The sequence below is a fragment of the Sus scrofa genome, chromosome 11, assembly GCF_054392235.1.
Source record: "Sus scrofa isolate SSC_HxYL_T2T_F1_AM1 chromosome 11, Sscrofa_HxYL_maternal_Yorkshire_Landrace_v2.0, whole genome shotgun sequence".
NCBI classification, from domain to species: domain Eukaryota; kingdom Metazoa; phylum Chordata; class Mammalia; order Artiodactyla; family Suidae; genus Sus; species Sus scrofa.
In genome coordinates this window covers 19,047,789-19,074,389 of record NC_139393.1, presented here as the reverse complement: position 1 = coordinate 19,074,389, position 26,601 = coordinate 19,047,789, and the positions used below count along the sequence as shown (strand labels likewise).

General features: G+C 39.7%; 2 protein-coding genes across 6 annotated transcripts in view; one reads left to right on the top strand and one right to left on the bottom strand.

The window, feature by feature from the left end:
* The window catches only part of CAB39L (calcium binding protein 39 like), a 722,245-nt gene that overhangs the window by 506,077 nt on the left and 189,567 nt on the right, over nt 1-26,601 (bottom strand). The window lies entirely within an intron of this gene.
* CDADC1 (cytidine and dCMP deaminase domain containing 1) overlaps nt 1-26,601 on the top strand; it is a 50,624-nt gene that overhangs the window by 6,616 nt on the left and 17,407 nt on the right. For 3 of the 4 annotated variants that reach the window (XR_014819392.1, XR_014819393.1, XM_003357836.5), the window contains exons 3-7: nt 5,732-5,806; nt 8,781-8,958; nt 14,700-15,269; nt 20,617-20,666; nt 24,415-24,584. Coding sequence is in view for 1 of the 4 variants with exons in the window: in XM_003357836.5 (XP_003357884.2) it covers nt 5,732-5,806; nt 8,781-8,958; nt 14,700-15,269; nt 20,617-20,666; nt 24,415-24,584 (1,043 nt within the window). In the remaining 3 variants the exon portion in view is untranslated. Of the gene's footprint in view, nt 1-5,731; nt 5,807-8,780; nt 8,959-14,699; nt 15,270-20,616; nt 20,667-24,414; nt 25,527-26,601 lie in introns of all 4 variants that reach the window. The other variant, XR_014819394.1, reaches the window with a different exon arrangement.

The following is a 26,601-nucleotide window of genomic DNA, read 5'->3' as shown; positions in this document are numbered from 1 at the left end:
ATTATAATCATCACATGTGCTAAGAGACCAGGACTTAGTTATTCCAACTACTAAAAAGCAGTGAGTAGTTAAGTAACCTGTGATAGAGGTGCAAATTATTGCCACAATGGCAATCATATTAGAATATATGAATAAATTAATATGTTATACACCTTAATTTTACACAGCATTAATGTCAAATATATTTCCATTAAAAATAAATACATTAATTAAAAACTGGGCTTTTTAACAGATTGAGTAATAATTTTGAAGAACCTTTTTTAATTTTAATTTTTAATTAAAAATAATTTTTTTGGAGTTCCTGTCATGGCACAGTGGAAACAAATCCAACTAGGAACCATGAGGTTGCAGGTTTGATCCGTGGCCTCGCTCAGTGGGTTAAGGATCCAGTGTTGCCGTGGCTCTGGTGTAGGCCGGCAGCTGTAGCTCTGATTGGACCCCTAGCCTGGGAACCTCCATATGCTGCAGGTACGGCCCTGAAAAGATAAAAGACAGAAAATAAATAAATAAAATTTTTGGGGCTGCACCTGCAGCATCTGAACATTCCAGAGCCAGGGATGGCACCTGTGCCACAGCGGCAACTCAAGCTGCTGCAGCGACAATACCAGATCCTTAACCTGCTACACTACAAGAGAGCTCCTGAAGAATCATTTTTTAGTAATCAAGATTTGGTCTCATTTTAATCCATTCACACATACCACACACTCACGCACGCGCACATGCACACGCACACGCACATACATTAGAATGCATCCTGTGTTAAAATTGAATTATTTTTCAACAGATGGGTATTAAATAAATAATTCCACTACAAATTGCACATGATGCTCTTAGGGTTAAGTAAGATCTTTTTCCTATTAAGAGAAGAAAATATTCTTTAAGCTAAAGTAATAAATTTGTTTCACTTAAATTGTTTATTCTGCTTTTGCTCTACCAAGTAAGTCAGAGAAACTGTAAGGTGCAGGTTGACATGTACTTGTGTTGGGAACATTGCTCTTGACAAACCTTTGTTTTTTTAAAAGTAAAATATTTTTGGGAGTTCCCGTCGTGGCTCAGTGGTGAACGAATCTGACTAGGAACCATTGAGGTTGCGGGTTTGATTCCTGGCCTTGCTCAGTGGGTTAAGGATCCAGCATTGCCATGAGCTGTGGTGTAGGTCACAGATGCAGCTTGGATCCCGCGTTGCTATGGCTCTGGCGTAGGCTGGTGGCTACAACTTCAATTCGACCCCTAGCCTGGGAACCTCCACATGCTATGGGAGCAGCCCTAGAAAAGGCAAAAAGACAAACAAACAACAACAAAAAAGTAAAATATTTTTGTGTTTTAAGAAAGTAATATATGTTTATTATTTATGAAATATACAGAAGAAAAAAAAAATCCATTGTAATTTCACCACGTAGAGACGGCTAATGTTTTTGTGTTGTTTCTCAATCTTTTTTTCACTATTTCCTTTACTCATTTGATACCAATTAATTCTGGATCCTGCCCTTTTCACTTAAAGTAGGAAAGTGCTCATGGTGTAATACTGTTATAAACTGGGTGGCAACGTAGTCTAGTGGTTTGGGAGTAGCCAGTGGTTTTGCAGTTAGTGCCTGGGTTCCGATCTTGGCTCCACCCCTTACTAGTTGTGTAACCTTGGGTGAGTTTACTTTACCTCTGTGTCAACTTCCTCATCTGTAGAATGGAATGTTACTGGTACTTACTACATGGAGCTTTTCTGGAAAATGACAATATTTGTAAAGGTCTTATATAATGCCTCGCTTATGCTATGTACTATATGTGCTTGTTACTTTTATTTTAAAAATTCAGTTTATTTAAACATTTTTGGCGGTTGACCAGTTTCTTCCACCCCTACCCCTACCTTTGTCAGCTATAAGTTTGTTCTCTGTGTATAAGCTTGGGAGATTTGTTTGTTTGTTTGTTTTTAGACCCCACATATAAGAGAAATTGTATAGTATTTATCTTTGTCTGACTTATTTCACTTAGCATAAAGCCCTTGAGATCCCTCTGTGTTCTTGCGGATAGCAAGATTTCATTATGTTTTATGACTAAATAATATTCTGGGGGGGGTGTGTGTGTGTGTACCACAGTTTCTTTATCTGTTCATCTGTTGATGGATACTTAGATTGTTTCTATGTTTTGGCTATTGTAAATAATGCTGCAGTGAACATCAGGGATGCATATAGCTCTTCAGGTTGGTTTTTTCATCTTCTTTGGATAAATGTCCAGAAGTGAAACTGCTGGATCATATTGTAGTTCTAGTTATAACTTCTAGAGGAACATCTACACTGTTTTCCATTACGCCTAAGCCCTTTTACACTCCCACCAACAGTGCACAAGGGTTCCCTTTTCGCCACATCCTCACCAACACTTGATAACTTCTGGTCTTCTTGATAATAGCCATTATAACAGGTGTGAAGTGAGACCTTATTGTGGTTTTGATTTTCATTTCTCTGATGATTAGTGATGTAGAGCATCTTTTCGGGTACCTGTGGCCCTTGTGTATATCTTCTTTGGAATATGTCCATTCAGATCTTCTGCCCATTTTTTAATTGTATTTGTTGGGTTTTTGCTATTGATCTGTGTGAGTTCTTTATGTATTTTATTTTATTTTAAAAAATTTTTGTTTTTTATTTCTTGGCTTTTTAGGGCCACACCTGCAGCATATGGAGGTTCCTAGGCAAGGGGTCAAATCAGAGCTGGAGCCACTGGCCTATGCCAAGCTGTAGTAGCACCAGATCCAAGCCGCATCTGTGACCTACACCACAGCTCATGGCAACACCAGATCCTTAACCCACTAAGCCAGGCTAGGGATCGAACCTGTGTCCTCCTGGATGCTAGTCAAATTAGTTTCCACTGAGCCTCAGTGGGAACTCCTATACATTTTAGATATTAGTCTTTTGTCAGATAGGTGATTTGCATATATTTTCTACCATTCAATAGATTGCCTTTTTTCATTTTCTTATAGTTTCTTTTGCTGTGCAAAAGCTTTTTCATTTGTTATATTCTCACTTGTTTATAAACTTTTGCTTTTGTGGCTTTTACTTTTGGTGTCAGATTAAAAAAATTGCCAAAACCTATGTCAAGGAACTTACCATCTGTTTTCTTCTGGGAGTTTTATGGTTTTTATTATCATTTTACTGTCATCTTAATGATTATATAACAGTGCATTGTATCAATGTAACACGTCCCCTTATTATTGTACATTTAGATGGTCTATAATATTTTTACCAGCCTTAGGGTATTATTAACTACAACTGCTTCTGACTATGACTGCTGTTTAGGGTTTTCTGTGTTAAATATTTACACTATATGGGTGTGCCTTGAAGATTGTTCAGGAAGGTATATACTGAGTATACGGAGTAAGAATTTTTAATAATCCAGCCTAAAACTAGATAAATGAGTGGGAGAGAAACTAATTATTAATGAGACTTCCAAGGGAAAAAACCTGCAATTAAAAGTTTTAGAAGTTGAGTACTATTGAACGTGGCTGTCATTTAAAAATAATTATCTCTCCTGTTGGCTCATAGTTTTACATTTTAGTTAAGTAAGACTTATTCAAGTTGCCCGAATATTACGTTAGTAAGATTATAATAACTGCATTGTTCCCTCATATTTCTCTATACATCATATACTCCCAGCTCTTCCCATTGTGTCTTTTGGTACCTTGTTTTTATGCTAAAAGACCTCACATGCTTTTCTAGAGCAGAATTCCTATAGCATAATGGCGAGGACAGTGGATTTGGGGCTCAGATCCATGCTTACCCCCTTATGAGCTATGTGACCATGGTTGAGCTATTTAATCTCTCTCCACAATTTCTTCATTTGGAAAAAGGGAATAACCATAGCTACTTCATAAAGGTGTGAGTATTAAATGAGCTAATTTAGGGCCTAATACGTGGTAAACACTCGGTAAAAGTGAGGTGTTACTGCTGTCACACGGGCATTCATCATCATCATCACCACTGTTACCACGGCACCCCTCACTTCACTGCCAGCATCGTTGCTTCCTCCCCTTCCTCTTCTGCCTGAACATTCCCAGAACATGGCTTTTCTTGTAAACGTCTCAAAAGTTACCCCTTTTCTAGTGTCCAGCACTTGTTTCAGAAGACTAAGAGGTCAACCTTCACCGAGTTTGCCATTCCTACTTTGAAACTTTCTCCAGTAAGGAGTTCCTGTTGTGACGCAGCAGAAACGAATCCGACTAGGTTGATTCATGAGGTTGCGGGTTCGATCCCTGGCCTCGCTCAGTGGGTTAAGGATCCAGCGTTGCCGTGGGCTGTAGTGTAGGTCGCGGACACGGTTCCGATCTGGCGTTGCTGTGGCTCTGGTGTAGGCCAGAGGCAACAGCTCCAATTAGACCCCTAGCCTGGGAACCTCCACATGCCATGGGTGTGGCCTTTTCCAAAAGAGAAGGAAAAGAGACTTTCTCCAATGTATTACATATCCCGCCTGTGGTGAGGCTCACAGAATCCTGATGTTTCACCCTGTCATCTACTTACCTTATAGTCACGTTACTGTGTTCATAAATCTTACACTCTGTAATACTTACATCCTAAGCAACGATGTTTATGGCTGGAGCATAGCAAGGGTTCAATAATTATTTATTGAATTAATAAATGAAGAATAAATCTGCTGTGAACATTGTGTTTAAAAGCTGGTTGAATGGATGGATGGATGAATGAATTTATCCTTTGTCTCAAAACTTTCTACTTCAAGTTTTACCCTGCCCCCCTTCTTTGGCTGCCCTGTGGCATATGGAGTTCCAGGCCAGAGATCAGACCCACGCTGCAGTTGTGGCCTACACTGCAGCTGCAGCAACACCAGATCCTTAACCCACTGTGCCAGGCCAGGAATTGAACCTGTGTCCCAGTGCTCCAGAAAGGACACAGTTTAAAAAAAAGTTTTACTTTTAGAGTAGACTTACGGACATTCCTGTGTTAGCGTTGACAAAGTTCATGGCTTCAAATGACACAGATTTATATTCTTAGAGTTCTGTAGGTCACAGATCCAAAATAGATCTCACAAGGCTAAAGTCAAAGTGTTGGCAGGACTGCATTCCTTCTAGGGAACAATCAGTTTCCTTAGCTTTTCCAGCTTCTAGAGGCTGCCTACATTCCTTGGCTCCCATCTTCAGTGCCAGCAATGGTGGAATAAGTCTTTGTCATGTTGCATCACTCTGACCCTCACTCTCCTGCCTCCCTCTTTTACTTATAAGGACCCTTGTGATTTACTTTGGGCCCACCCAGATCATCCAGGTCAAGCTATTCATCTCAAGATGATGAGCAGCCTTAATTCCATATGCAGCCCTGCAAGTAATAGCCACAGGCTCCAGGGGGTCTTTGGGCAGCCGTTATTCTGCCTACCACAATCCATATCTCATACCCTTGCTACAGATTTCCTTACCTTCCCAATACCAGATAATTTACCTCTGCTCCCCTTTCGTTCTTCTTACCCATAGCCACACTCAGATTTTTCCATTGCTCAAAACGGCCCCATCTCTGAAAACTTAAACTACAGAATTTTATTTTTAGTTCTGTGTTTTGGAAAAGTATGTTGGGGCCAGGTTAAGTAGTCTGAACTTGAACCTGAACAAAGCAGGAAGTCATTGCAGAGTTTCATCAAGAAAAAAAAATGAATGGCTACAGCCAAAAAAACCTTTAAATATAGGAAATATTGAATTAATCATATGTCTTGCTAATCTTTTTTTTTTCCTTAATCTTTTTATTAGGAAAAAGAGGAGGGAAAGCATGGACCCTTAGGAGATAATGAAGAGATGGCCAGAGTATCTACTGATAAAAAACAGGTAAATTTTTATGATTTTTTAAAAAGACATAAGTGCTCGTAATAACACAGCAAAAGGAATGGTATAAAGTACAATAAAAGTCCCTTTTATGCTCAAGTTCTCTGTTCCTACTTCCAAGAGAGTTTTTGTATATTCTTCTAAAAATTATGCATTTCCAAGACTGTACATGTCTCTCCAAAGGTGGGTCTGGAGGAGAGAATAGAGTATTAAGTATTGTACAATACATTCCTACAACTTGCTCTTTTTAAAAAAAATTTCAAATGTCACAGTTGTCACCTTCCCCTCTAAGTTCATATAGATGTTGAGAAACACTCTTGCATGTTCTCTCAGACTCCAGCACATCCTGCTGGTCTTGCCAAGAATGCAAGGCCCTAAGTGTTCTTTGCCTAGGCCATTTCTCAGAATTGTGTTTGCCGCAAGCAACCTTGAGGGTTGAGGTACTATCTTCCCCTGAAACGGAGAACGGATTTGCTGACCCTTTGAGATAAAACACAGCCGAATTCCTCTCCTATAACACAACCCACTTCACATCCAGGAATCCGTATGAGCCCATCTGCACGACCCCTGTGGGGCTTGTAGGCGGGGAGCCGTCCCACACAGGACGCTCACATGGCTTGCTGTGCTGCGAACCACAGACCCAGGAGGTTCCTGTCTTCTGCTAGCATCCAAGAAACAATAGCAGGCTAACTACTGGCTTGGAAGTAGAGTAGATCAAAGCCCAGACCTGACAAGATGAACCTTGTTCTTTTTCATATTGCATAGTGTATCCTTGCTATTTTAATCCTTTGAGTTTTCCAGAGAGATTCTGATTCATTGGGTATGAAGTGGAGCCAAAACATGTATATTTTGATGATTCTGGTGTACATTCCTGGAGATTTTCTGATTGTTTCTGAGAACGAGTCTCTAAAATGCCCAGCAAGAATATAGAAATAATTTATTTTAAAATATTTAGATGTTTTTAATTACTAAGAAAGGCAAAAGGGAAAAAGTAGTGACTCGCCAGTTAAGTAAACGTGCTAGTGTTCACATGCCAAACACACTGTCCTCTTTTGCCTGTGTTTTCATGTAAAACTGTGACTAGGAGTACATAGCCGACTTGCCAAGATATGAGTAAAATGAAGCAAAGTCAGGATCTAGAACAGTGCTTCTCTGCAAATATTCCGTCTTCTGGGAGTTGTAGTAAGTGGAAGTACTGAAATGGAACGCAACTTAGACTTTTATTGGTTTGGTTTTATTTTAGGTTTGGGATGAATAAACCCTGGTCTCAAACTGGATATTTTGGACTTAGCCAGAAACAAAATGGGAAAAAAAAAACAAAAAAAACATGTTTTCTGAAATGAAAAGGGCTCTAGACAAAGAAAGTGATAAATTTAGCCTAAAAGATTGTTCAGTTAAAAAAATGAATTGATAGTATGCCTCCCATTCTTTAGAAATTACTTTTTAAAAAGTCTTTTGTAGCCAGGGTTTCTAGCTTTATTTCTGTCTACTTAACTACTTAGAAAATCTAAGGCTAAAATCATTTAATTGCAGCCATTTCTATTGGCCACAATTGATTCAGCTTAATAATATAAGCTCAAGTCTGCTGATTTTTTTTTTTTTTTTTTTTGGACACCCCCATGGCATATGGAAGTTCCCAGACTAGAGGCTGAATTGGAACTACAGCTGCTGGCCTACACCACAGCCACAGCAGCTTGGATCTGAGCCTCGTCAGTGACCTGCACCACAGCTCCAGCAATGCTGGATCCCTGACCCACTGAGCGAGGCCAGGGATCCAACCCGAATCCTCATGGATATTAGTCAGATTTGTTTCCGCTGAGCCACTACAGGAACTCCCTGCTGAGATTTTTTTTTTTTTCTTTGGCTAGGCCCATGGCATGTGAAAGTTCCTGGGCCTGGGACTGAACTCAAGCCACAGCAGTGATAATGCCAAAACCTTAAGCACTAGGCCACCAGGAAACTCATGAGATCTTTTGATAAGACTGCATCATTGATAGTTTTTTTTTTTTATTTATTGAAACTTGCTGGAGTTATTTAGAAGTAGATACTAACATACACTTTGTGTTTAAGGAACGTTAAAAATCTTAAGAAACTTTGGGGTGGGAGGTAAAAGTGTTCAAGGTAAATTTAAAGCTTATTTACGTTAAATTAATTTGATTATGTATTTATTATGTTTTGGCCACACCCCCAGCATATAGAGTTCTGGGCCAGGGACTGTATCGAAGCCGCAGCTCCGATGCGGGATGACCTCTGCTGTAGTTCTCTGCCTTGTACTGCTTCTGGGTCTTTCAGAAAATCATGCAAACTCTCTGGGGTTCGCTTACCCATGTGTAAAAATCACAGGGTTTTTCCTTTTATTTAGAAGCTTAATATTAAATAGTCTGAGACTTGGAGTTCCCATCGTGGCGCAGTGGTTAGCGAATCCGACTAGGAACCATGAGGTTGCGGGTTCGATCCCTGCCCTTGCTCAGTGGGTTAACGATCCGGCGTTGCCGTGAGCTGTGGTGTAGGTTGCAGACACGGCTCAGATCCAGCGTTGCTGTGGCCCTGGTGTAGGCCAGCGGCTTCAGCTCCGATTAGACCCCTGGCCTGGGAATCTCCATATGCCGCGGGAGCGGCCCAAGAAATGGCAAATAGACAAAAACAAAAAAATAAAATAAAATAAAATAAATAGTCTGAGACTTAATGCTAGAAGAAACAAGTCAAATTGACTTGGTTATTGCTCTTTACTAGGTTAAAATATATTATTTTTTACTGGGATAAATGTATGATAATTGAATGTTTAATTGTTTGGTTTAGAAAGCCTAGATTTTGAAAATTTCTGGTATAACATCAACAGTAAACTTTAAGAAAAATTTTGAACATTTTGAGAAATGTGTTTTGATCATTTTAGTAATAAGTATAATCCATGATATGCTCATTAAATGTTAAAACTAATCACATAAATTATAAATTATTATTTTGTATCTTAACGTAGGTGAAGAGAACTGGTCTCGTGGTCGTGAAAAACATGAAAATTGTTGGTCTCCACTGTTCTAGTGAAGATTTACATGCTGGGAAAATTGCTCTGATAAAACATGGGTCAAGGCTGAAAAACTGTGATCTTTATTTTTCCAGAAAACCATGTTCTGCTTGTTTGAAAATGATTGTAAATGGTAAGTGCAAACAAGGCCTTTGTTGGGGATTAATAGCATTTATCTTAGAACAAAGTAAGTGGGAACAAATTGCCTAAACTCCACTGAGATAATTTAGAAATGTAAATATATATCTGAAGACAGTTTGATATCCATAAGAAGGAAAGTCAGAAAATAGGGATTTTGGTCTCAGCTCTGTCACTAACTAGCTAGGTGACCATTCTTGAATTGGTAGACTAACACTAGCTGCTGTAGCAGAAAACACCGAAATTTCGGTGGCTTAAACTAGATGCTCATCACCCGTGTAATAGTCCAGTGCAGGTGTTGGTGAACAGCAGACAGCTCTTCTCCATGTGGTTGATTCATGGGCCTAGGCATTGTCTGTCTTATTGCTACTGTCATCTCTTCGAGCCTTGAGTCTTCTGCATCTAGAGATAGAAAGAGTAGAGAAGCATACCTGCTTCCTAAAAATCCTGGCCTGAAAGTCAAGCTATCATTTGTGTTCGTATCCACCGTGGAAACTGTATTTCCTGGCGGGGCAGCTATCTCCCAGTGACTTCTCTCCCCTTTGGAAGGAGGAGCACAAATTATTAATGTGCAGATCTCCATCCCTGCCACACCAGACCACTCACTAAACCTCTGTGCTTATGATTCTACTTTGTACACAGGTAAGCATTCAGACCATTCTCCGATTTAAAAAATACCGTATCTTTTCGGAACTTCCTGGTGATGCACTGCATTGAAGACCCAGCATTGTCACTGCTCTGGGGTCACTGCTGTGGTGTGAGTTTGATCCCTGACCCAGGAACTTCCACATGTGATGGACACAGCCAAAAAAACCAAAAAAAAAACCATATATATATATGATCTTTTTTACTTAGGCACTTATGAATTATATATTTGGTCTTTATTCCATTCTGAGCACAAAGCAACTAAAATCCTTTTAATTTCCTGAATGATCAGCATGATAAAGGTGTCTTTTGTTATTCATATCAAGTCCATTTCAACCACTACTGAGTTTATATCAATGAGGTAACTTTTGGGAATCCCAGAATGGTCTGGTTGCCAAGGAAACCACCCAGGTGATTAGAAGTGCCACGAATAAACTTTCAACTTTATCCCCCTAGACCTCTGAGGAGGAGGCCAAACCCAATTTAGTGTAACACATCATCTGGTAGCAAATGAGTAATACAGGCTGAAAGTGGTATATGAGCTCAGCGGAGAAATAGTGATCCCTGCAGGTTGGCGTGTCATGAAAAGCTGGGGCTTAAGCTGGATCTTCATGGATCAGATGTAGAGGAGGAAGAACATATTTCTGGTCAGGGGGACAACACATGTGGGGTCGTCAGGTTATGAGAAGCAAGGTTCTAGAGGTCAGCGTTTGAAGTGGAAATTATTCTTGCAGAGAATAGTGGCAGATAGATTATAATGATAGGTTGGGGCTTTAGTGGAGAACTTTGAAAGTCTGCCTGGCCTTTGGGCTTTATCTTATAGACCTCTTTCCTAAACTTGTTTTGAGGAAGAACTGTTTTTGTTTATATCAAAGTCTTAAGAGGAGGAGTTCCCTTGTGACTCAGGGCATTAAGGATCCAGCATCGTCTCTGCAGCAGCTCAGGACGCTGCTGTGGTGCTGGTTCATTCCCTGACCTGGGAACCTCCAGATGCCATGGGTGTGGCCAAAAAAAAGTTAAGAGTAATGATCTGATCAGTGATGAGAGCTGCCCTGAGCTACAAGTGGAAGCGATAGAGGAAACAAACGGTCACGTGGCCAGAGCCTCCTGGCCTGCAACAAGTATTTCAAGCAGGTAGGTAGCTGTCTATGATAAGTTATTAGATTCTGTAGTCTTTTCCCTGAAGAGAGAAGATAAGCGTGATAGTGGGGGGGTGCAGTTTTTTCTCCTTTTCCCAGTAAACTGAGCAGACTGGATATTCATTTTATCATTTGTGTTAATTGACTTATAATTCCTGTTACAGATAATGTGGAGCCATTGAAGGCTTTTGAACGGGATGTAACATGATTAAGACAATTGTTTTTTGTTGTTAATGAATTAGAACATGGGAAGATAAGTTAAGAGCTTGATTAATAGCCTGTTGCATTAGGTAAGGTGTAAAATAGGTCGGGAAGTTCCTGTTGTGATTCACTGGGTTAAGAACCTGACCAGCATCTGTGAGGATGTGGGTTTGATCTCTAGCCTTGCTCAGTGGGTTAAGGATGTGGCATTGCTGCAAGCTGAAGCATAGGTCACAGATGCAGCTTGGATTTAGTGTTGCTGTGGCTGTGACAAGGACCGATGGCTGTGGCTCTGATTTGACCCCCAGCCTGGGAACTTCCATATGCAGAGAGTGTGGTCCTAAAAAGAAAAAAAAAAAAAAATAGGGTTCAGGTGGTGGCATTGATCTAGAAAGGATAAGAATGTGAAAGAACCAAACATTTTTTGACTGATCTCTTCTAGAATCAAGAGAAAAGAATGAATGAAAGTTGTGTCTTGCTCTGAGTCGCCTATGCTTGAAGTACTCTTAGTAGCCTAAGAACCAAGAATTTAAAAATAGGGGAGTGCAGATCTTTCAGCACTGCTCGATGTCTTTGAGTTCACATGTTTAAAACTGACAAGAGAGATGATGAAGTGTGGAAAATCAGAAAGGACGTGCAATGGAAATGCTTTTATGGTATTAGAACCATATATAAATAAAATTGCTATGTTTGATTAGGCTTATATATTTTCTAGTTATCTTGGAAAGGGGCATGGTTTAACCCCATGCTATAGCTAACATACTTTAGTTATGTTATGATTATAGTTACTGTTACCTCAGCTACCAAGCAAACATTTTTTTTTTCCTTAGGGCCACAGTTATGGCATATGGAAGTTCCCAGGCTAGGTGTTGATTTGGAGTTTCAGCTGCTGGCCTGTGCCACAGCCACAGCAACACCGTATCCAAGCCACATCTGCGACCTACGGCACAGATTTTGGCAGTGTGAAATCCTTAACCCACTGAGTGATGCCAAGGATCAAACCCGCATCCTCATGGATACTGGTCAGGTTCTTAACCCACTGAGCCACAATGGGAACTCCATGCCCTTTAATATAGCAGTACAAAAAGTTTGTTGATGTGTTTTTAGATTCTACATTTTAATTCACATCTGTCCCTTCTCAAAATTTTATGTAATGTGAAAGAAGAATATTCGTAATTATCTGAAATGGCTGTTAAAATACTCCTTTTTATTTTTTGTCTTTGTCTTTTTATGGCCACACCCAAGGCATATGGAGGTTCCAAGGCTAGGGGTCCATTCGGAGCTGCAGCCAGTGGCCTACACCACAGCCACAGCAACGCGGGATCCAAGCCACATCTGTGACCTACACCACAGTCCATGGAAACACCGGATCACTGACCCACTGAGCGAGGCCAGGGATCAAACCAATGTCCTCATGGATGCTAGTCAGGTTCGTTAACCACCGAGCCACGACAGGACTCCTAAAATACTCCTTTTTAAATTGCGTATAGTGTTTGGCTGGACACTTTTCAAATACTTCAGTGAAAACTTATGGTAGCAAATTGAAAGCAGCAGATTTGAGAATCCCACTGTCTTATCTTCAGCCAGAAAATAAAGAGATTTGTATAAACTTACTGTCATTCTTCTCAGCTAGTTTTTGTTATTTTGGAAAACATAGTTATTTTTTTATTGAACCCTGTTGTTTATATTAATTTATAAGTTCCTTATTGCTCTTTTTAAATGAATTAATATTTTAAAGTTTTGTTTTAATTTTATAAAACAGTATAATCCACATAAACCAAAACTCTTTGGGGTCCTCATTGATTTTTTTTTTGCTTTTTTTGCTTTTTAGGGCCACACTCTAGGCACATGGAAGTTCCCAGGATAGGGGTCAAATCAGAGCTACAGCTGCTGGCCTACACTACAACCATAGCAACACTAGATCTGAGCCATGTCTGTGACCTACACCACGGCTCACAGCAACTCCAGATCCCTGACCCACTGAGTGAGGCCAGGAATTTAACTTGAATCCTCATGGATACTAGTCGGGTTCATTTCTGCTGAGCCACAATGGGAACTCCCCCTCATTGATTTTTAAGAGTGTAACGTGGTCTGAGACCAAAACCTTTGAGAATCTTTGCTGTAGCATTTGCTACTGGTCCATGAAACGTTATTCAAACATTAGTCATCCCCTCTTCACCCTTGAATCAAGATTGCTAGAAATAACCAGAATGCTGAGATGAAGTGCTGACCATCACACTGGTTAGGAAATGGATTATGAGAACTGCATAGAGGGAACGTGAAACAGGCAGAGGAAGTATTCTGATAATAGCTTTGAGGTCTTCAAAATTACTTTACATCCCAAGCCACAGCAAGAGTCAGTAGTAGCAGGGAGTAGCTAGAAATGTGCATTTGTTTATCTTGAATTTTCTAGTTCATCTCTTACTTTGAATGCAGAAAGCCAGTGAGCTATCTGTCTATGCACTTCTGGGTACAATCATCAAAAACATAAACTCCTCTCCTGGTGGGAATTACCTGCGATACTAGCAAAGGAATTTCTTTGTTGAAAAATGCTAATTAATTGATGAACATTTGCATGCTTAATTCTGTATAAGGCATCTCATTGTTTCATCTCAAACACAAAAAACTTTTTTCATGTTATCCAGCTTTGCTTTCTCTTTTGTAAATTGTCTCTTCGTATCTTTTGTCTCTCTTGAGGCCTTATTGTTCTTGTTAATTCATATGTGCTCTTAATTAAATCTGTATATTAAAGATTACTGACATTTTCTCTGTCTTGAAAAATGTTCCTTCTGGTTTATTGCTTTGTCTTTGACTTTGTGGACTTAAAGATCATTAATACTGTCTTTTTCTCCCTCTGCTTCCCTGCTGCCCTCACATTGTAAATTCAATGTGGATGTTTTTAGATCAATGTATTTTATTATGAGGAGGACTATACTGTGTTAAACCACTCCCCTCTTTTGGCCATTTAAAATTTTCTGGTTTTTTTTACAGTTTTAAACAATGCTACACTAATATATGCATGCATGAATTTTCTTTTGTCTTTATTTCACATGTTTTCTTAGAAGAGCTTCCCAGAGAAAGAATTTAGACTACAGGTACATTTGTAATGCATGGATGAATTGTTTATTTCAGATACAAAACTCTAGCCAATATCAGTTATTTCTAAAAGCAGCCATTTGATTACTTAGAGGACTCTGGTATATAGCCCCAGCTCTGGGCTTTGGGACCACACTTAGCAAAGCCAGTGATTCCCAAATACCTTCCAAGGGCTTTACGGTTGGCAGCTTTTCCTGTATACGGCCAGATAGTAAATGTTCTAGGCTCGGCAGGCCATGTGGTATCTATACAGCTGTTCCGCTCTCAACTCAGCATCTCCATGATCGTGTGAAAGCCGTAGCCAGAGACCGTGTCAGTGATTAGGTGTGTCTGGTTCCACCAAAACTTTATGGGCACTGAAATTTGGATTTTATATACTTTTCATGTGTTGCACAGTATTTTTCCTTTTCTTTTTCCCAGTTACTTAAAACTATGAAATCCATTCTTGATCTGCTAACTGTAAGAAATAGGCAGCAGGACAGATTTGGCCTGTGGCCATAGTTTGTCAACACTTGGGCTGTGTTGTTGGTGACTTGGTAAGAGCCATTTATTGTATGGGGACCTTTCGATCTACTGCAGTGATATGGTGGGTTTGTCAAGACAACCCTTAATTTCACATGCCTCTGGTAACTACCTTTCATATTTTCTGTTGCAGCTGGAGTTAACCGAATTTCCTACTGGCCTGCTGATCCAGAAATAAGTTTGCTTACTGGGGCTTCTAGTTATGAAGATGCAAAATTAGATGCCAAAGCAGTGGAAAGATTGAAGTCAAACAGTCGGGCCCATGTGTGCGTCTTACTTCAGCCTTTGGTGTGTTATATGGTGCAGTTTGTAGAAGAGACCTCTTACAAATGTGACTTTATCCAAAAAATTTCAAGAACATTGCCGGACACTAACATTGACTTTTACTCTGAATGTAAACAAGAAAGAATAAAAGAATATGAAACGATATTTTTGGTTTCCAATGAAGAACTGCATAAGCAAATACTAATGACTATAGGTTTGGAGAACCTCTGTGAAAATCCATACTTTAGCAATCTAAGGCAAAACATGAAAGACCTTATCCTACTTTTGGCCGCAGTAGCTTCCAGTGTGCCCAACTTTAAACACTATGGATTTTATTGTGGCAGTACCGAGCAGATTAATGAAATTCACAATCAAAGTTTGCCACAAGAAATTGCAAGGCACTGCATGATTCAGGCCAGGTTATTGGCGTATCGGACTGGTGAGTTATATGCTTAGTTCATAAATTGGGGCTGATTGGGTCGTATTTGTCTCAGAGGTACAATGGTGTTCATCTCACTCTGGTAGCACTCACTGACTCTTAAAGTTTTGCTGATCATGCAGTACAGAGAAGTTAGTGAGAGTCCTGAGTAGTCAGCTCTTTCTTTGAGCTGTTTTAGGATTTCTTGTGGCCTATTGGTGCAACATTTATAAAATCAGGGTCTAACTGGGCAATTTCTTTTTTTTTTTTTTTTTTTTTTTTATGTCTTTTTGCCATTTTTTGGTTCCCAGGCTATGGGTCCAATCAGAGCTGTAGCCACCAGCCTACGCCAGAGCCACAGCAACTCGGGATCCGAGCCGCGTCTGTGACCAATACCACAGCTCACGGCTCCCCACTGAACAAGGGCAGGGATCGAACCCGCAACCTCATGGTTCCTAGTCGGATTTGTTAACCACCGCGCTGCGATGGGAACTCCCAAATTGGGCCATTTCTGCTTCTTGCTTTAACCATTTTGCAACTCAGTGAGCCCTCTACTAGAGATAGGACAAAGAGAGAGAAGAAAGAAAACCAAAATGATTTTTTAAAACTCTTCAGTAGTCTGTATGTATTCAGTATTTAGTGAAAAAAAAAAAAACCTTTATTAAAGTATAGTTGATTTACAATGTTGAGGATAAAAACTTTAAAAATCTTTTTAGTAAATATGAATTCAAAATCACCAGTAGAATCAAAGTAATTTTGACAGATTCTTCCAGTGTCTGGTATGTCTTCAGTCAGCAAGAGGAGAAATCAGACATTTTTGCTTAAGTTGTATGTAAGCTATGTGTGAAAAAGGAAAATATTATTTGGGAATTTTCTCTATCATGATAAAAGATGGTATCTATTTCCAATTATAGGACAGTATTTTTACATCTTACCAGACATAACGTTTTTCATAGTGAATCATGATCACTTTTTAATATGCAGCTAGAAATAAGGAAAAGAAAATGCAGGTTGGAGTAGCGGTAGAGTAAAATCTGATGAGTGGCTATAGTGGAGTTTTTAAAACCTATCCCAAGAAAGAAGGAGAAGAGAGAAAATCTTCAGAAGAGGTCCACTTCAAATGCTGCTGGTCTGCAATATATGCTAAACAAATACCAAAGGTTGAAGTAATTTCAGTAAAATGGAGGTTTTCAAATGGCAGCATGTTAGAATCACCATAGACACTTTTATTAAAAGTATGAATGCTCAAATTCCAATCCAGACCTACTAAACCTAGTCCCTTAGGATGTGTCTAGGCTTATGAATCTAAGTTAAAGTTCTGCATGTGGTTCCAACTTTCATCAGGATAAAAGAAACCCCTCAGCTCTTATTAAAGAATTTGATTCTACTACAGGCGCAAATTATATGATGCCAAACAACTGTATTTTGCAAAGGTTTGACCTAATGTAATTGTCTTGTGTCCTGGCCTATACGTTAGTCTCTGCCAACACCTGTTTTATAAAGAAGTTTCCTCCAAACCATTCTGGAAGGATGGAAACATAAATAGGAACAGCTCTTATAGCTGTATTACACTGTTCACCTTGTGCTGATTAGAATTCAGCAGATTCCAGAGTGAGTGTAGGTGGGAGGTGGGAGTGTTCTGTGCCTTCACCTGATCTTAGGAACTCTTCACAGTACCTCATCACACTCTGTGTGGCTCCAGTGTTTCAAGATGCAGTGATGTAGAGATATATATTTGCATATATATTCTTTATTAGAGACTCTAGTAGTATAGTTGTATTGTAAATGTATCTTCTGTTACTGTGCACAGGTTTGTGCTTATGCACTTGATGAGCAATTTAAAAGGTTTTTCAAGGTTAATTTTTTGTCCATGTATGACTCTCTTGCCTGGAGCCCACGTCCAGGGGAGAATGTGGCTCTTTGTCACGTCTTCCTCTCCACTGTGAGCTCTTCCCAGGAAGAGACCATGTTCTCATCATCGTTTTTTCCTTATCACTGAGCACAGTGTGATAAATCTTTTCATGTCCAAAGATAAATGGTCCACAGTCCGTTATCCAAAGCCCTTGGAGCCAAATGAAAAGGAATTCAGATTTTTTTCAGATTCTAGAAAAATAATGTGTATTGTATGTATGGGCAGCAAGCTTTTTTTAAAAGCTTGATGTAAGGGGATTTTAGGTAAGGAATTCTGGACCAATATTCTTCACCGATGACAAATAAGCATCTACTGTATGTCAAGCACAAAGCTAGGTGACTTGTATATGTGCCTCATTTAACACCGAGGACAATCCAGCAAGGTCGGTATCCCGTGACTTAGTGTGTTCATAATAACTCAGAGTTTACACTTTACACTATTCCGCTTATTTAACAGCTTTATTTCACTCTACATAAGAGGTGAAGAAATCATTCTGTTAAACCATTTCATTTAACAATATACGTATGATTAAAATGAATTCTAAAACTTTTAACAACAGAGTTCTAAAACGAATTGAACGTAGGTGCTTACTAACTCATTTTTGAATGATGAGTAAATAGGATCCACAGAGATGTTGTTAAAAGTGTGTTTCTAGGATACTTTGAGGTAGCGAGAAAGTGACAAAACTTGTTAGACTCCAGGAGAAGAAACAGAGCGAGGACGGTATCACATCTTACCTACCTGGCTTAAGTGTGAGTTTCGCTGTCTTCTTCTGTCCTGTTTTCCCGTAGACTAGGTGTTTTCCAAAGCTGATGATGATGGCTTCCTCCTAAACCACATGGTTGATGATGAAAGTAGGTTGGAGTAGCCAAGAAAGTTAACTATTTCAAACCATAATACAGCTGTTCTCATCTTGCCTAGTTGCCTAGGACTCAGAGGGGTTGCTCATGAGACATACAGGTTCCTGAGTCGACCACCTCTGTTGGGGAGGTTGATTCAGGGAATTTCCATGGGAGCCAGGAACCTGCCTTTTTAACAAGCATCCGGTGATGATTCTAATGCAATTGGTCTGTGGACCACACTTGGACAAACCCTCACGTGATCACCATATGGGGAGCCAAAATAACCACGCCTGTGTTCCAGAACCATAGGATAGAGTCCTCTGACTTTCAGTGGTCAAAAAGTCTCAGGAATTTGGCTCATGATTATAAGTTGACCTCCCTTCAGAGATGTACAAAGAAAATCTTGTGGATGACCGGATCCTGAGAACAATTTATAGACATGAAAGGTTTTTTGGGAGAAATTTTACATAAAAATTAGAAATGTGAAAAGATTTTTGAGAAATTACTTCATCAGTCATCCAACCCTATGGCTGGATGAAATCTGTTCCATCGTATATGGATGCAATTTATTCTGATTTCAAAAGACACCGAATAAAAATTATTCTCTTGGTGAAACTAACTTTAGCTAAGCAGTAGAGGTTAGTTTAAAAATCACATTGTTTTTCCTCCTAACAAGATTTACTTTGTCCCTCGACTGGAAGAGAAAAAGTGGCTCCAGGACTAAAAATTAATAACATGAAAAATACCTAAAGTCAATGGTTAGAAAAGACTCTTGATATGAAGAATTTCTATTTGAGTTTTTCATTTTTTTTGTTTCAGATTTATGCATGTATTAAGTAAAATTTTACTTAAAGGTTTTGGTTTTGCAGGCAAATAGAATCTTAGGTTTATAACTTCTGCTCCTTGCCTTAGAAATGAGCATAAAGCCATCATTTTATTCTTTTCCCCTCATGTTATATTCTGAAGGTCTTGGAAGGTACAAAATTTTGTTGACCCCAAAATCTCTTTCCTGACAGTCTCCACTCTATAAAGTACATTCCTCCCAATATATATGCCCCTTGGTGTCGTGCTCCTTTCCTCCAAAGCCCAGCCTAGTGGCTGGGAACACAAATGTCTTCTTGTCACCTTCCCCACCAGACCATAAGCTTCATGAGTGCAGGGACTCAGGCGTTCATTACAGGGAGATCTTTGTTAGGAAGTTTTTCACATCTGAGAGAGGCAAGCAGGTTGGGAGTGGAGGGCTAAATTTTAGTCACTTAATTTCTTTGCCTGTTTTCTCATCTAGAAAAGGCAATGTGTTGCTTTACCTTTAGATAAAAATGAGACACTAGATAACAGGTGCTTAAAATAAATTATAAAAAGGCTTTGTAGTATAATTTTGGAAACCCAACTTGCTTAACCTGAAGATGGGTGATTTCATTATAGCATCAATAACATTAAAAAAAAATTAACTTTATCAGGCATCCCAGTTTGTCATGCATAGATGCAATAATATTTCTTTTTATTTTTATTAGAAAAGTAAGTATTTAAATAGGTTGTTATTGGAAAGATTAACTTTTAGGAAGTTCTATGAAGTCACAGTTTCATTTAATCCTCATCAGTATGAAGCTATCTCAGGGCCAGCTCAGATAGCTGTCACTTTCTCTGTGTAAATGCACCTACCTAACTACATTGGTCTCCTATTAAGATTTTGATAAGTACTATGGATTTTATAATTTGTGTATAATTGTCTTAGAAATTTTAAACTTACCCTCGTCTTAATAGAAGGAAAAGTCAATACTTATGTAGAATTTCTGTTTTGGTTTTTTCCATTTAAAGTTAATAATTTTAAGAAGTATAGCCTTGTTGCAAAGTAAATAAGTAGGTTCTGCAGAGAAATTATAACCTTATATTTCTAACTTCTAGCACTTGATTTAGAAACAAGCATCCTGTCTTTAACTTGGCATTCTTTTCCCCTCAAGGCAAACTGTGAAGGTCGAGAAAAGGCCTACATTTTGTTTAAATCACAATTCCTTTCATGTACCTTCTAGTGAAAAAAAAAATTTCAAATACATGTAATATGACAGCCCCATGAAGATTTGTTTATGTTTGTATTATGAGTTTGAACTTTTTTCATAGCAAGAATACGTCCATGAAATGTATTTTCCATGATTAGAGTACAAAAATGCTAGAAGACAGATTTGATTGTCGTGAATGGTTATTACACTAAATCCTTTAGTTCAGAAGCTTCTTCCTTAATTAGTTTCATCATCTATTAGAAATGGTCATTTAAAAACAGACGTGGCAGAAATGCCATAAAGTCACACTCAGTTCTGGTTATAGCTTTAAGGTGCCCTGAGTGTGGGCACTGTCATTGTAATGATCTCTGCATGTAGATCAGGAACCACTGGGTTGGTAGTGACACTGTCTATAGTTAGTACCTAGCTCCCCTAGTCTATGCTTGAGAGTATTTTATTTTCATATTTTTCTGTAAGTAGTGAGATTGTTGAGGATTGCTGCTACATTTATGAAGTATGTATTTCAATAAATACGTGTTTATTATTCTGAGAAAAATGTATTTCTGAAACTAACAAATCATTGATATTTACTGAGTCACATGCCATGTATCTTTCAGAGGATCATAAAACAGGAGTTGGAGCAGTCATCTGGGCAGAAGGAAAATCTGTAAGTATGAAAATAATTCTTTATTAACATTTAATCTTGATCTTGTTTAAGCATATTTCAGTCTTAAGTATCTGACATTTTGTTGACCCATTGGGATTAATATTTCTTATTGATGTATGTATTAAGTTCTATAAACATTTGTGCATTTCATCAACAGTTTTCTAGATAGATTCATTCATTTAGCAAACAGTTAGTAAACACCTTCTACAGTGTAGGCTCTGTGCCACAGTGAACAGTGAACAGAACAAAGACACATGTGCTGCCCTTCATGGCCTTATATAGTCTAGTGACGGAGACAGGTGAAAAAGACTGGCATATAACTGTACTTCTAACGTGAGACCCTGAGAACATACATAGAGGAGGCACCTTTACTCTGCTTGGAGAAATGAGTAAAATATTCTTGGAGGAAGTTAAATGCTATAAGTCTTTTTTAAATTTTTTATTAATTTTTTGTGTGTGTGGCTGCACCTGCAGCGTATGGAAATTTCCAGGCCAGGCATTGAATCTGAGCCACAGCTGTGACCTATGCCACAACTGCAGCAACACCAGATCCTTAAACCCACTGCACTGGGCTGAGGATAGAACCCGTGCCTCCGCAGTGACCTGAGCCCCTGCAGTTGGGTTCTTAACCCAGTGCTCTACAGCTGGAGCTCCACACATGCTATTAGTCTTAAAGAATGAATGGTCGGAGTTCCCGTCGTGGCGCAGTGGTTAACGAATCCGACTAGGAACCATGAGGTTGCAGGTTCGGTCCCTGCCCTTGCTTAGTGGGTTAACGATCCGGCGTTGCCCTGAGCTGTGGTGTAGGTTGCAGACGCGGCTCGGATCCCGCGTTGCTGTGGCTCTGGTGTAGGCCGGTAGCTACAGCTCCGATTCAACCCCTAGCCTGGGAACCTCCATATGCCGCGGGAGCGGCCCAAGAAATAGCAACAACAACAACAAAAAAGACAAAAAGACAAAAAAAAAAAAAAAAAAAGAATGAATGGTCGTTTACTAGGCAGGGCAAATTAGTGGGACAGGGAGGGTAACATGCAGAGGCAGGGCATGCGAGAGAATGTCGGGAAGTGCAGACTTGGTATAGTGGAGTCCAGAGTCATAGGTAGAGTAGCGAAAAATTGGGTTGCACCATGAAGAACTTTGTATACCACATAGAGAGTTTAGACTTGATTCTTCAGACAGTGGGCTTCCCTAGCACAGCACTAACTAGCAGAAATAAAAGGCAAGCCACATACATAACTAAAAAATTTGTAGGAGCCATGTTAAAAAAATAAAAATAATATTGACAAAGCAGAAACAGATTCACAGACATGGAGAACAGACCTGTGGTTGACAAGGGTAAGGGAAGCGAGTGGGATGGGCTGGGAGTTTGGGGTTTGTAGGTGCAAGCTGTTACATTTACAGTGGATAAGCAATGAGGTCCTGCTGTCTAGCACAATCTCTTGTGATGGAACATGGTGGAAGATAATATGAGAAAAAGAATGTATGTATGTATATGTATGATTGGGTCACCTTGCTGTACAACAGAAATTGACACTGTAAATCAACTGTAATTTTAAAAAATTAAAAATTAATAAAAGAAACAAGTGAATTAATTTTAAGAATATATTTTACCTAATCTTGGAGGAAGATTAAGCACACAGCCACAGCAACGCAGGATCCAAGCCGCCTCTGCGAGCTACACCACAGCTCACGGCAACGCCAGATCCTTTAACCCACTGAGTGAGGCCAGGGATTGAACCTACATCCTAATGGATACTGGGCAGGTTTGTTACCACTGAACCATGACAGGAACTCTTGGGGGGGGCGAGTATTGAGTCTTTATAATCCTGTGTGTATTTTATACTTACAGTACCTCTCAATTTGCACTGATCACATACGCCTAGTGGACAGTGCAATCCAAGAATGTTTCAAATAGGAAAATGATTTGATCAGATTTGCATTTAAAAAATGATGTGGGGCTAGACAGGAAATAGGGAGATCCAATAAAAAGAGATGATGAGGCTTGGAATTCTGGGGATGGGTTGGGATGGCATGGAAACAAGAGATACTTAGTTAACTGTGGGACTGACTAAAAGGTGAGTAGGGGGCCTCAGTTTCCGTCAATAGACTTTACAGCAAGTAATTTGACTATTTGGCTGGATATGTCATAGGTCCCTCAAGTTCAACCTAGCCAGTTCATACAGCATCTTCCTGCTAACCTATTGCTTCTTGAGTGGTCACCCTCCCATTCCCCATTATCACCAAATGTATGATTTCCACCTTCAAATTGTCCCTCGACTCTGCTTATTCCTATGCTAATTGTGAACACCTACAAGAATAGGTTCCTCTGCTTAAAAACTCCCATAGAATTCTGTCCAACTCACCGGTGACACTCATCCCAGTTCAATTTACATGACCAGCTTCTTACCATCTCCCGATTAGAAGGCTCCTGAAAGCTGGGATTCTCTGTCTTGTTTACCACTGTATTCCTAGCACCTCGTGCACTGCCCGGCCTTTGGTTGGAACTCTCCCTCAGGTTTATATAAATGCTCAGCAGCCTTTTGGCTGAACATTAGGTTCTCAACTACTCTGTGGAGAATTTAGGTTTCCAGTGACATTATCTAGAGTGTGGACAGGATAGTAAAGTGGAAAGACATGAGTTTAGAGTCAGGCAACCCAGGCTTGAATTCTGGCTATTACCAGCTTTGAAACCCTGGACAAGTTATTTAATTTCTCTTGGCCTCAGTTTCCTTATCTGTAAGATAGAAGTAGTAACAGTATGGCGGTCTCGGATGTTGTGAGGATTAATTAAATGAAATAACACATTTAAAACTCAGCATGATGTTTGACATTTAGTAAATACTCAAAGATGATTTTTATTAATGTGATAATTTATTTGTAAGCTTTTGTTGGTTTACCGTAAGAGTGATTTTGATCAAGCTGCTGTAGTAATGAGTCTGTTGATTCTTTCACATGAGTAACTTTAATATATTGAAATTGAGTGAGGTTTATAGCATATTCCACACTATTATAAACATGTATGATTTATAAAACCTTTTACTCTTATAGTTGATAAAAGCACTCATATTAACACCTAATAGGCCACTGACCAAGTGAAATAGAAAAAGCTACTTAAGTAGGAAATTCTATAATATATATGTGTGTATACACACACACACACACACACACAGTAGAGGCTTAATAAACATGAAGATTAAAGGACAGTGCAAAATTTATTTTCCCACCATATATGATAACACTTTTTGGCCCAACAACAGAACTGGTGTATTCAAAATATTTTTAGAATTTCTGGCTTGCTAACCAGTAGCACAGCGCAGAGCAGATAAGAAATTAACAATAATTTGTTGAGTGCATGCTATGTGTGGAACACTCATAGGTGTCCTTTAAGGTATAGAAAGGAGATATAAAACATGTTCTCTGTTCTCCAGGATCTTATAACCTATTCAGGAAGAGCAGTCTGAATCAAGTGAAACGGTTTGTGAGTTCAACAAGCTAACACTGAATTCACTGCTAAAACCAAGGACTGCCTTGTAATTATATATTAAAGATGATCAGCCTGCTCGAAACTTAGCTTTGACAGGACCACACAGCAGTGGGAAGATCTAACACTGTATTTTTATGATGGTTCAGTTTGTCATGGTCAAGTGAATTCATTATACAAAGTATGATACTAGGCTTTAATGATACACTACAGGATGTCTGTTCAAAATGTTGGAAATAGCTTTGTTGGTTTGCTCACTTTTCACAGAAAAGTTGTGATGGAACGGGTGCGATGTACTTCATAGGATGTGGTTATAATGCTTTTCCTGTTGGGTCCGAGTATGCTGACTTCCCGCACATGGATGACAAACAGAAAGACAGAGAAATAAGGAAATTCAGATACATTGTACACGCGGAACAAAATGCCTTGACATTTAGGTATGAAATTTGTTTGCATGTATTTTCTATAACCTACCCTAGAAAGGGGTAGTGGAAACTAGTTTTCTTTTAGCTGTAATTTATTGTCTTTTTAAAAATTCTGAGAAATCTGCTTTTCAGAAGTATAGCTTTGGTTGTGCTTGGTCTTTGCTGCCTGACTTGAGACCATTGCCAGGGATCCTTCAGGCCTTCACATTTATCGAGCAAGTCTTTCTTTTCTTCCTTCCCTCTCCAGTATAAAACTGCTTGATGTTGTTCTCAGGTTCTTGCCTCTGTCTGGATTATAGCATCACCTTTGTTTTCTAAATATATTACATATTATATTGATATATGTTTATGAACATACAGATTTTATTATGAATGAAATTGCTTTAACATAATTTTTTGTTAGAGATTATAACTGGCATCACCTCCTCCTAATGTTTTGTTTGTTTGTTTCTTTGTTTTTTGCCTTTTTAGGGCTATACCCGTGGCGTATGGAGGTTCCCAGGTTAGGGGTTCAATCAGAGCCGCAGCCTCCGGCCTACGCCACAGCCACAGCCACTCAGGATCCAAGCTGCATCTGAGACCTAGGCCACAGCTCATGGCAATGCTGGATCCTTAGCCCACTGAGCAAGGCCAGGGATCGAACCTGCCACCCCATGGTTCCTAGGCGGCCTCACCTCCGCTGTGCCACAACGACAGGAGCTCCACCTCCTTCTAATGTTAATTAATTTATTTATTTATTTTTTTTGTCTTTTGTCTTTTGTCTTTTGTTGTTGTTGTTGTTGTTGTTGTTGCTATTTCTTGGGCCGCTCCCGCGGCATATGGAGGTTCCCAGGCTAGGGGTTGAATCGGAGCTGTAGCCACCGGCCTACGCCAGAGGCACAGCAACGCATGATCCGAGCCGCGTCTGCGACCTACACCACAGCTCACGGCAACGCCAGAACCTTAACCCACTGAGCAAGGGCAGGGACCGAACCCGCAACCTCATGGTTCCTAGTCGGATTCGTTAACCACTGCGCCACGACGGGAACTCCTAATGTTAATTTAGATCATTTCCACAAACATTTCTCAGTGTTTACCATTAAGTGGGTGATTTTAGGGATTTCAAATCTGTGTAAGTCATGGTTTCTGTCTTGAGGAGTTTATAATGCAACAGGGGATATAGGGCTGTATTCAGCCTAACATGATCGGTTGTGTGGAAAAGGCCACCACAAAGTGAGCGGAAATTCAGGGGCTGCAATGAATGGAGGGGGAGAGTGAGGGAAAAGCTTTATGGAGCAACTGGCATTTGAGCTGTGCTTTAAAGATGTGCTGTGATTGTGGCAGTTCCTTGAGGTGCTTACTTGAAGGGAAACCATTCTTGCTTCAGGCAGAGCAGGGGGCGAGAAGGAGGGAAAATGCTTGTATATCGAGGAACATGGATATTCCAGTTAGGCTGGACCTTGGGGCACGTGGGAATAGGTTGGGACTGACAAGGGAGGACTTTGAGTGTAGACTTCGTTTGGTAGGTAGTGGGGAGATGGAATGGCCTTGACAGAGTCACACTGACGATTACTTAGGTTGTAGGTACATTGTTTGAACAGACTAGATGCATGAAATTCTGCTGCCCTAATACGGGGGTTACAGAATCACAGTCTGCACTAGGGACATGGATATGGAAGGGGGGAATGGCAGACAGCTGACTGAGAGCAGTGTAAACAGTGGACCCTGGAGTCCGACTCCTGTGTCCTCCAGTGAAGTACTCCTTATTCCTCAGCTGTGCCGGCATGTGAAGTCTCACCTGCTCCTCTGGCTTCTTCCTTCTGCTCTTCACTACAGATTTATTTGCTTCATCTTGTCACATCCACATATTTGTTAAGTAAAATCATCCTGTGTTAGGGAAGGTGGGAAGGGGACTATAACTCAAAACAGAATTTTAGTATAAACGTATTAATTTAGTAAGCATGTATTAAATACCTGTTAGGTACCAGATAAGAGGTAGACCTTTGGGCTCCCATAATGGCTTAATGTCTAATCACGCATGGTACATTCT